This window comes from Dermacentor albipictus, chromosome 6 (assembly GCF_038994185.2).
Source record: "Dermacentor albipictus isolate Rhodes 1998 colony chromosome 6, USDA_Dalb.pri_finalv2, whole genome shotgun sequence".
Lineage (NCBI taxonomy): Eukaryota > Metazoa > Arthropoda > Arachnida > Ixodida > Ixodidae > Dermacentor > Dermacentor albipictus.
The window spans coordinates 46,398,397-46,410,133 of record NC_091826.1 but is presented as its reverse complement, the minus strand read 5'-3'; the positions used below and the strand labels follow the sequence as shown (position 1 = coordinate 46,410,133).

General features: G+C 46.2%; 1 protein-coding gene across 1 annotated transcript; it reads right to left on the bottom strand.

Annotated features, from left to right (window-relative positions):
• Positions 1–2,753: 2,753 nt before the first annotated feature.
• Positions 2,754–10,564, bottom strand: LOC139046862 (uncharacterized). Its single transcript, XM_070520783.1, has 5 exons — positions 10,489–10,564; positions 10,054–10,314; positions 6,560–6,746; positions 4,523–4,722; positions 2,754–3,194 (listed from the first exon to the last, which is right to left on the bottom strand). The coding sequence occupies exons 2-5, from the start codon at positions 10,182–10,184 to the stop codon at positions 2,939–2,941; spliced, it is 774 nt and encodes a 257-aa protein (XP_070376884.1). The 5' UTR covers positions 10,185–10,314; positions 10,489–10,564; the 3' UTR covers positions 2,754–2,938.
• Between the last annotated feature and the right edge of the window lie 1,173 nt (positions 10,565–11,737).

Here is an 11,737-nt window from a genome sequence, read left to right as displayed (position 1 = left end):
GACAGATTTTTATCCGTTGGACGTTTGATTCATTCATTATTGATTAGTGAATGAGTGAAAACAATAAGTTCGGCAGCACGTTACACTCCTGTAGCACGTCACGGTGAAAGGCAGCTGCGCACTTGGTAATGCATTAAGTTATACGATCGGAGACCTCGAACTTCTTGCAAGGCATAACGAGCCGCAGTGTGAAAGACACGTGGGGCGATTTTAGATCTACCTCCTCAACGACACGTGCGAGCGCTTATTGCCCTACTTAAAGGTGCAGCGTGCTTGTCGCCAGTAAGTGTTACAAATGTATAACACAAGTCGTGCACAATTACGTTGCATCCTCTAAGCATGAGGAAAACAGCACCCGCGGTCGAACGCCTTGCTCCCGCCGCTTCGCACCTCGTTTCTCGCTTGGCGAGCATCTGAGGCCGTAGAGTACTTTCGAGGCCTACCGCGCAATCCGCTAGGCCCCGGGCAAGCGTCCTCCATCGCCGGCTGTCTAGCTTCGTAGGCGACTGTCGCCACAACCGCCGCCGCCGCCACGTGACGTCAGCGACGCAATACCCATTTTACTCTCCGCGCGCACCGTTCTTCCCCTGTAAAAGGGTGGAGCCAAACATCGTCACCACTGCCACCATTACCACCCCCACCATCGTCGGTGGATAACTGTGCTATATACATAAACTACATAAGTGCTACATAAGCGCCCTCATAGGCATGACTGGCGGAACGTACACACGACCAAACAATTACGATGCAGAAAACTGAGCGCGCCAATAGCGACGTCCCTATTCCAGTGGCGGGAATCTAATTATTCTTAACTAATGAATGCATTGCTCATACCTACTCTAAAGATTGGACAAATATCGGACGTATTACTTCCAGAAATAGCCGCACAAAAATTTTGTTCTGATAAATTAGGTCGTGTGAAAGGCGAAAGTTGATGCTGTCAATAAAAGAACCGGAGCAGGTAAGGATCGGTAATCGCTAACTGAAATGTGCGAATAATTGCACAGATCCAACGCGCATCTCGGAGTCCAAGAAGAGCGCAAAGCATTAGTGAAGCGGTTGTTTGGATGCTGGACAAGTAATGGCGGCGCGAACAACTGTGTTTGCATGGATCGGCAAGTTCTAACAAGGTTGCCTGTCTTCACATCGCCCAGGACACTTGCTCTGCTGCCGATAAATTGACAAGAACTGCAGCCATCGTCGTCGTTCTACCGGCGGCATCCTAAATTTTTGTCGTCCTTAGATTGTCAATTTCTTCGTCATTCGTAGGGCGCGGGTGCTCGAGAGGCGGAACTTAATGCTGAGCGACTCGCTTTCTGGTTAAATTAAAATTAAATTATGGGATTTAACATGCCAAAACCACTTTCTTACTATGAGGCACGCCGTATTGGAGGACTCCGGAAATTTCAACCACCTGGGGTTCTTTAACGTGACCTAAATCTAAGTACACGGGCGTTTCCGCATTTCGCCCCTATCGAAATGCGACCGCCGTGGCCGGGATTCGATCCCGCGACCTCGTGCTCAGCAGCCCAACACCATAACCACTGAGCAACCGCGGCGGGTACGCTTTCTGGTCAAGATGTGTCCAGCTTTATGCTATGCTCTGCACTTGCAAATGGTATCTGAACAAGAATAGCATACTTCGCAGACACTGATTAATATGCAAACGTGGGAATCAAACTTTAAAATTTGTGGCATGTTTGTTGAGACTTTGTCGAGGTATAGTGGCAAACTTCCTGAGTGTTCGGTCAAGCACTTCTAAAGTTGTGAAACGCTTGTGGGCGCAATTTATCCACAAAACCTGTAAACAACCTACACTTAATGCTATCGATAGGTGTCAACCGCAGTGTGGCCCCCATCCTCCGCAAATATAAGATTGCTGCCATTTTTTTTTTTGGTTCACTTATAGAGGAGCAAAACTTTCTAAGCATTCTAACCCTTCCGAGCAAGCCGAAAAATTAGCGTTAAGCAATTTTCATTGTATCAATCATGAACTCGCACATTTCCATTTTTCTTTTTTGCTCATGACCCCTGCAATGCCCCGCATTTCCTTTAAAGGCAAAATTCGTGAATCATCTAGTTCTCCTGCGAAACCATGACAACAGGCAAGCAATGTTTTCAGTGTTTTATTCGCACTAGAAGCTGCGAGGTAAATTTTAGAAGAGATATCGAGAGGTGTTGAGTTATTTTAAATGAGAGGACCATTAACGCGAGAAAAATATGAAATCAGGAAACGCAGTATATGCAAACGCCCACAATTGGCCATAGAAGTGTACAAAAGCCGCGAATGATGAAAATATTTTGTTTTTTCCCTCCAGAGAGTGACGGTTGTAATTTAATGAAGCTTGGAGTTTCTAGCTCTCAAGTAGATAGCGCGAAAGAACCACCGGCTGAAATTTCGAATCCATGGTTACGTTACCAAAATTTTCCGCAATTTAGTTACTTCTCAAGTTCCGAGTACCGCACATTTTGGCGGCCAACGGCACGAATCTTGCCAAAAGTGGAGGAGAATGGAAAAAAAATGAATAAATTAATAATAAGCGTAGCACTAACGTGGGCCCTAAGTTCGATAAAGCACTGTGTAGTACTAGAAAATGTTAAACACCGCAATTTGCGCTGTTGTCGTTGTAGTTTAACGAATATTCTTGCGAAGAAGTCGTTTCGAAACATGTATATTCCCGTTGGTGGCAACTCGAAGGCCTTTCGGATCAGACACAACGCTTTATACTTTCTACACTATTGGAGTACAAACGTTTTACTCTGGAATATGACATAAACGGGTTGAATGTAAACCTTCAGTTATTCGAAGTTCTTTGGAGAGAAGGCGATCATGTGTACATTCAACGCGGGGTACACCGCGTGACGAAAACGTGAAACTTGTGAAGCAGCGAGGACAGCTGTCCTAGACGCCATGGTCGCTGTCATCGTTGGCGACACTCTATCCGTCGACATATCCCTCATCGTTGTCCCGCTCTCCATTGCCAGGGGGCGTGTCGATCGGCAGCGGATGGAGCCTAACCACGCTGTCAGTGGTGACTCTGAGATCATTAGTCGAGGGCGTTGGTATGGCCTCCGCGACGCCCGTCTCGGGCTTGTAGCTACCACCATAGGGCGTCTCGGCCGAGTGCGCCAGCGGAGGCATTCGCGATGCTTCAAGCCCACCGTTCTCCTCCTCTTCGACAGTGAATGCCGTCCTGAAAAGCATACAGCGGAGCCCTTGCGAAAAATATGCACGATGTGATTCAAATGCATCGAAACAGAAAGCGTGCTGAGAGCAACGAATAGTCAGTTAAAAGGCGGCAGAAATTCCCTGCTTGTACTTTCTTCTACCGTTATTGTCCCTTTTTCTGATTATTTCTACGTTGCAGTTAATTAGACACATAAGTTACTCCGTGTTTTTCTTGACTTCAGTGGTCTTATGGCATCACTTAAACAAGTTAACCAGCACCTCAGTTTGTGTGATTGAATACCGATTATGTAAATGGATAACGGCGCCTCCCGTCGGTGTAATTACCGAAGTGCCGCATGTATACAGTTGAGTATACAGGGAGTGTATACTCAACTCAGGGAGTGTATACAGTTGAGTGTATACAGGGAAATGGACAGATGAAATAGACACATACTGAAACGTGGATGTGGCTGGTGTCACATAGTTCGTTCTATATTTTTTTATTGATTGATACATACATACATACATACATACATACATACATACATACATACATACATACATACATACATACATACATACATACATACATACATACATACATACATACATACATACATACATACATACATACATACATACATACATACATACATACATACATACATACATACATACATACATACATACATACATACATACATACATACATACATACATACATACATACATACATACATACATAGTGCAGGAAGACTGTCTGCATTCGCAGCTGCATTTATTCGCACTACTCGAACGAATCTCCAAGTATTTTTGCAACCTAAGCTTTGCCTATAAAATAGTGTTCTCTTTATTGTACGTCTTTCCTGCTTTTTCGCGGCGACGCCACTTGTTCAGACGCCTGAACATGTGGCGCACACTGATTCAAATTTTCTCGACTGCCCTCAAATCCGGAGGACAGGCTCACGTTCCCTATCAGTGGGAATAAATGCCTACTGAGTTTTAACGTGTTTTATGTGGTATATCGAGATGGCAGCACACGCACACTATATATATATATATATATATATATATATATATATATATATATATATATATATATATATATATATGTATATATATATATATATATATATATATATATATATATATATATATATATATATATATACACTCCACGTTCTTGCGCTTTGACACTCCTCATGATAACGCATTAAAGAAACAAATTGTCGTTGACAAAAGCGCAGTGTGTGTCTGTGGTCAGTACGTTTTACGGCATCGCTCGGTTTTTCGCGCGCCACATATTGGCATTCCGAAATTACATTGCAGCCAGTGATAACACACTGAACTCACGTCACGTGCGAGATCTCGCCGGTGCTGAGAGAGCGGTCTCGCCCAAGTGAAGGCGGGGTACTCCGCTCCGGTGCATTCGAATGCGGGCCCGCAGCCGAGGTGGTTCGCCGATGAAAGTCTGGGGCGTCGATCTGTACCGGTCGCTGCCTGCGCGTTGGGGCCTTTCTTGACTGTCGATGCAAGCGTTCGTGAAGACGGGCCTGGGTATGGTATGGTATCATATGGTATGGTATGATGAACTTTATTCAATGTCCTGAAGATCAACCCTTAGGTTGACGTAGGCGGCTCCCATGTCGGGACAGTAAGGTTTAACCTTACCGCCATATCATGGGCCTCCTGATTGATCGATTATTTTAGAATTTTAACTATTTCTCATAACATATTTTAATTCGTGGATATCATGGGCGTAAGCCGCCGTAGTTGGTTAGAGGCAATGGTGTTGGGCAGCTAAGCACGAGGTCGCGGCATCGAATCCATGCCACGGCGGCCGCATTTCGACGGGGGCGAAATGCGAGAACACGCGTGCACTTAGACTTAGGTGCACGCTAAAAAAAAACCTCAGGTATTCCAAATTTCCGGAGTGCCGCGCTACGGCGTGCCTCCTAATCAGATTGTTGTTTTGACACGTAAAGCACCATAATTAAGTTAACTAAGTTACTTTCGACCTATAGACGTAAGACGAATTGTGATTTATTGGCGGCCCCATTGAACATGAGCGGTGAGAAATCATACCTAGCGTACTTGAGTTAATCAGTTATGCTGTACGTTCTTTTTATTCTATCATTTTATATACATCCTAATATTTTTTTCTCTTCCTCAGAACTATATCTACTCTGTTCCGGTCGCATTCCGTTCAAGGCACAGACGCTAACACTTTGATTCATTCAGCTGCCTTTGAATTCCCAGCCATTTGTCCTGCTTGCGACCACACTACATGTTTATGCAACAAATTTTACCACCTCGTTAGTTTTGCTTTGTGCGCCTTTTCCTAACTCCTTTTTATTCAGTTATGCTCGACCCGCCGTGCTTGCTCAGTGGCTATGGTGTTGGGCTGCTGAGCACGAGGTCGCGGGATCGAATCCCGGCCACGGCGGCCGCATTTCGATGGGGGCGAAATGCGAACACACCCGTGTACTTAGAATTAGGTGCACGTTAAAGAACCCCAGGTGGTCGAAATTTCCGGAGCCCTCCGCTACATCGTGCCTCATAATCAGAAAGTGGTTTTGGCACGTAAAGCCTCATAATTGATTGATTGATTCAGTTATGCTCCACGTTGGTGGGTCGCTACATCCCATACATAATCTACCTTCCCGATTGCGTGGGGCCCGCCTGGGAAAGCTACTTCCCGTGCCGCGAATCGACGCCCAACCAGTGTTGCTACACTCTGACTAAAATGAATCCCGCCACGCTCCAACGCGCCTTCGCGGCCTGCTCGGTGAACTTCTCCGTTGACGTCAATGACTGTAAAATTCATTGCCTCAGCTAGCGTCCAAATCTCCTTGTTTGCTGCAAGCGCTCTCTTTTCAATTCCATGACCTCGCCTTTAGGTCTCTGACACCGTGCACAATGCGATTTGCATTTCCTTTGAAACATTCCGCAGGTCGTTAGCCCCTTTGGTTGTTTGTCCTCTGCACCCCTCCCCCCCCGTCCCGGCAGTTCCTCAATTGCTCCACCCATTATCACCACTATGTATATCTCCTTCATTGGGTCCCACATGGGTTGCTTGCATTTCGCTATCACTTCCCTAACGATGCTTGCTTGATCTGGGGCTGCTTGCACGAATCACTGCAGCACGTTTTCCGGCTGTGGATTATCCACTACCAGGGACAAATGCCCTCGCCGAGTTCCTCAGCGCGTCTATCAGTCTTCGTGGCTCGATCGCCTACTGCACAGCAATTTACCGTTACCTAATCAAAACACATTCAGCAAGCCATGATTAAGTTTACTCAGTCAAAATGCTTACCACAAGCCGCCCATTGTCAAGAGGAAACGCCTAAAGGGTGGGTTTATTTCTAGACGCCTAATGAGTAGCCTAACCTGGCTTTTTAATGCACCGTCATGCCCGGGGCTGGCGGGGCGATGCAAGGGAGAGGCCGCAGCGTCCGCGTCTTGGACGGCCCCCTGCAGTTTTCCCTGCAGTCTTCCCTGCATGGCAAGGAGGACCATGCACACCACCAGGAACACCAGGAACACCATGGCGAACGAGTAGCAGGAGATGTCGTGACTGGAATGCATAAACGATCGCGAAAGTTTTACATGCATACGCAGCACTCTCACCACCCGCCTCGGGTACACATGTGCTCGCCTGTGCGGCGATTGTTCAGACTTTGTCACCCGGTATCTGGAACGTTACTGTGTAAAAACCTTCGACTGCGTTTAACGGGATGTGCTCGTGATTGTCTATAGCCCGGAGGACAAAGGGGCCCGCAGGAACACGAACTCTTCGAGTGATTACTAGTGGTCTAAAAATGGAACGAGAGTCGGCGTTGATCTACCGCTTTCAACAAGAGGTATTGAGTTCGTCAGGGCTGATGTTTAGCTTGTTCACCTTAATCCTCTAGGGAAGTGTACGACACAGTGACTAGAAAGTGGCTAGAAAGATGAGCGAAAGAACGACGCAGACTTTAGAGTTTCTTACTATAATACCTAGAGCGAAAACTGGCGGTGCGCCGCTCTTATATGTATGCATGGGAATGTCTGGATGCAATGTCTGCAGATCGGCATCGATCTCGCAGAGCCAAGACACCTTGAAGGCGCGACTGGCTAGAACCGTTCTATCTGTCACACTGGTTCGTGCTTTACTAAATCAGCACATCAAGAGCTGTTGTTGTTGTTGTTGATGATGATGTTGTTAGCCTACGTAAAAACATATTTTGTCAAATAAGGAAGACTTGTGCTTGGATGTAAGGTTATATAAAAACGCTAAAACTGCAGAACAGACGATAAGGATTGGGCTCACTTTGCGATAGTTAGCTATCTGTTCTTGTTTGTCAGCGCTTGCTTATGCGCTGTATCTAAACCTTATTGAAAGTTGTCAAACCGGTGAAAGAAAACATTTTATAGGAGTATTTTATTTCTACAAAGCGTTATCCGTGTAAACGTGACCACGTTTCATGCGGAGCCAAGTTCGAGACGGAGCCTCGGAGAACCATTCCCCGGCCTTCCCTATGCGGCACAACTCGCGTTAGGGAACTCGCATAGACACTTTACCTCTACGTAATATTGTGCGAAAACCTGACGCCAACAGATTGGCCGAGAAAAGGTCCAGACAAGAATTGCTCTGTTATTTCTGTGAATGCATGCCAACATGCCAAACTAAGGCTGATTCTAAAGGTAAGTTGCACCAGTGTTTAAGGGACGAAGACCGGCACTTCAAAAATGCATGCTAGCGCTGACCGACAACTAAAGTTTATTGACAGTGTAAACCACTGGTATGGTAGCCTTTTAGCAGCTTGCCGTGATAAGTTATCGTGAACACACTCGTTTAGTGAACCACCATCTTCCTGTAGTATGTAAAAACCAACAAAGGAAGAGAAGTTGTAGAAGTTTACTGCAGGGACTAGAATTTGCTGCCGAAATTGTAGGTGGCATCCATTTTTTCGCCGGGGACTGCGGTAACTGGGGAGAGATTGACTACGACAACGTTAAGACTGGTGTGATAAGGATGATTGCCGGCGGTGCTCGTTCCTGAAGGATTTCTCGCTAGCTGCCCCATCGTCAGAACCGCATCCCCTGCGCAGGCCGTAAGGCGACCGATATCGACTGGGCTAGAGGTTAAGTGAGCCAGCTTTAAACGTGTATCCGAGAGGAAAGGATTCTGGTACATAAGCAAAACCAATTATAGATGTAAATGCGTCATCTTGGCGCAACTTAATTAGCCTATCTAATTAGGACATGCCAATTTTGGGCAAGTGCTTGTGACTGGAGAGTAATCTTGTGTTCGGACCCGTGAAACAGACTTCTTGTCCCGACAAGGCTATTAAAATTTTACCTTGCCGTTTAACTTCTCAAAACGACGCGAGATCGTAGCTTAGTGGTGCGGAATAATTATGACCACCAGGGCTGCTCTAACGTGCATTCATTACATGGTACACCAGCATTCTGGGATTCCGCTTCCATCGCAATGCGGCCACTACAGCCAGGTTTGAGCCCGCGACCTCCTGTTAAGCAGCTCACCGACATAGCCAGTGCTACCATGGCGGGTACGAGAAGACTATAGATGACTGGTGCTATTATTCCAGCAGTGTTTTTCTTTTTTCTCAGGGATTCCTGCAACGCAGGCTGAGCGCTGCAGACCAACCGTGCTTCCGCACACTCATTTCAGAGAATCTGGGTCATCCACCGGCATTGGTGAACACAGGACAGCACACATGTACTGAGCAGACGTATACGTGTTGTCATCTGTACTGGCCGGTTTCGTTCAGCGTGACGTCACCGGCCATGCGTCGAGCGAACTGCGAGATGTGCGCAAAGAGCTGGTCGGCAAAGCATTTCCCTCGCGCTATGGCATCTTCTGCGATGGATTTCCACAAGTACGTGAGCTACCTGTCAGAAGGCTCTACGCCTGCGGTAAGCACTACCTCCTCAAAAGGAGGCTGGAAAAAATGATCCGAAGTAGTGGCCGAACGTGCGATTCGGTAACGCATGTTAACCTCGTGAACACACCTGGATCCCACACTGAACAGGAAAAATGAAATCGCACCACTCGCTTAAGGCCTTGCCACGGAAATACATGAGCGGATGTTCGCTTGAGCTTATTCAGCATTTAGGGTGCCCTCGACACCTACCATCGCAATCAAACAGCTCGATCACGAATTATTGAATCCGGATTGAGCAAAATCGCGATCATAAATGTCCTTGTAGCAACACTCTATCCGGATCTGGTTCGGCCGTGGTCAAAAGTGCCCTTGTGACATGAATCGATGCGGCAGGAAGCTTAATTTCTTGCTCCCTATAGTAGCAAACCGCTGTTAACGTAGTTATCAATAATCTAATGCCATATGACAAGTATAGAGGGTTGCCTACGTGCGCATCATGTGCAGTTTTCATCAAGAAAACGCGAACCGCTTGTCTTCCCGGTAGTTACTTCTTCTTTTCGCGCTCTATATCACTACAGCATGAAAGCAGCCAGGAATTACCAAGGCAGCAGCTGCTAAGTTCAAGTTCTCGAGAAAATTTCAAAAGTAGCTTCGCAGATTCTATCAGCGCCTGACGGCTGCCATTCGTCGCTGCACATTTCCAGCATTCACATTTCTGGTCTCTTTTCCTTTCTTGGGAATCGTAAAAAGAACCGATGCTACCGCCTTTTTTTTTTCGTGTCGTTTACTCATCAAACTGCGCAACGACTAGCCAGAATGACCAGATGACTTGGCTACAGCGTACAAAACGCACGCAAACAAAGAACGAAGGCCCACCAACGAAGCCAACGAAGGCTTTGTGTGTGCCTTTGTTCGATCTTACGCCTTCAATTTAGCTTCAACATAGGGCAGCTCGCAGTGAATAAGATGACCGACGTGGATCGAACCACTGACTTGTAGGTGTCCCTGCGTCGTGGCACTGGGATGAGCCGCCGCTCGCGTCGCGTAAATCCGTTGGCTCCACGTCGTGAGGAGTGGACGCCGTAGTAGTCGTCACCTCTGGGTGACATGTCCCGGGAGTACATCACTGCTCCCTGAAGAGGGCCGGCGTCGTCCTTCTCCCGTCCAGAACTGTGCACACCTTGTCTCTTCGGCCTCCGCTTGCCTCAAAACGGGGGCGACTACAGTAACGTAAGTGGCAGCCGCGTACCTGGGCTGTGAGTTGCACGCAAAGGAATGCATGTAAAATTATCAGAAAACAGCTGTCCTGCTTGATTTGTTGGTCCCCTCTTATAGAAATGGTGAGACTTACTCTTGGGCCAGAAATTGTGTGGCACTAGCCGCCAAGAATATAAATACACCGGTGAATATAAGCGGAAGGAAACTTACGTGACTGGAACCGTTTAATTCCGGAATTGTTTGACGCAGACGCGCAATCTTCACGCCGACGGTATTCGTACTGTCTTCTTCTCCTTCTTTTACAAGAAACAAGTGACCCTGGGGCGTGCAGATTACGACGATGATGATGATTTTGATAACCATGATGTGTCTTGACTCGCACCTGCTACGGAGGATAGGATACGCAAAATGGAGGTAGCCTTAATCTGTTTACGCACCGGAGACGAATGCAGTGCAATGGACAAAATAATCACTCATGCTCTGAGGGGGAACTAGGTGGGCCAGGACACACGCAAGAAAAGAAGGTTGGTATATACAACGCTTTGAAATTTCCACTGAAACTCGCAGTGATCGTTTGTGGACGATAAATGCGTCTGCGTCGTTCTTGTTACTAAATGACCACCTGGCATTCTGAATTTTCTAACATGCATTTCATGGTTTCGAACTCTAGTTCATATTATTCATTAAGCATAATTGCAGGAGCAGGTCACGGTGTTAACAAAATGCTCAATGGGGACATCGTGTGAATAATTAGCAACATAGTAATTACAGTAATATTAGCAACCTTACAATGACAACAAAGTAAACCGGGTTGACATAGTAATTACGAACACTAAATGTGTACATCAATTGAAGTGCACGCGTGATACGAACAAATGAGTTATAGACAATAGAAGCTAAAGTAAAAATTTTAAAACAAAAGACAGAAAAGAAAAGGTAGAAATTGCGCATAGCATGGAAAAAACATTGAAAACTCTATACTAAATATCGTTACAATGTATATTAGAAGTAGTGAATCTCTAGCTAGTAGTGTAGCGAAAATTTCGTGACTTCTTGCTTGAATCGGGCTGTCCAGAGGGCCCACGACATTGCGGCGGGACTTCGTCTCCCGGTCCCATCGTGGGTGGAGTCACCGACTTGATCTTGGGCAGCCTTCGGCTCCCCTTGATCTCAGTTCCTCAGGGCTCAAATAAAGTTCTAGTCATGTGACCTCTTGCTTGAAGGTTAGTGTTGTGCGAAACTTTTTCATGAGATGACAGTTTGGTACAGTATTTAATGCCCAGAAAAAGTGTGGTAAATCTTCCATAATGACTTTATTCGAGGAAGTAATAAATTGTTGTCAAATGCAAATCTTGTATTTGCATGGTTGATAAAACTAAATGTACTAATTATATATATGAGAACACTTCATGGTTGAGCACGTGGTACATTAGAGATGTCAATTTGTGCTGAAGCGTAC

What these genes read in the sequence shown, in the direction of transcription:
- LOC139046862 (XM_070520783.1), bottom strand. Translation starts at nt 10,184, where the DNA reads ATGTACTCCCGGGACATGTCACCCAGAGGTGACGACTACTACGGCGTC. An exon ending in CGACGCAGGGACACCTACAA is followed by an intron (nt 6,747 to 10,053) that starts GTCAGTGGTTCG and finishes TATGCATTCCAG; the next exon opens with TCACGACATCTCCTGCTACT. An exon ending in ACGGTGCATTAAAAAGCCAG is followed by an intron (nt 4,723 to 6,559) that starts GTTAGGCTACTC and finishes TACCATACCCAG; the next exon opens with GCCCGTCTTCACGAACGCTT.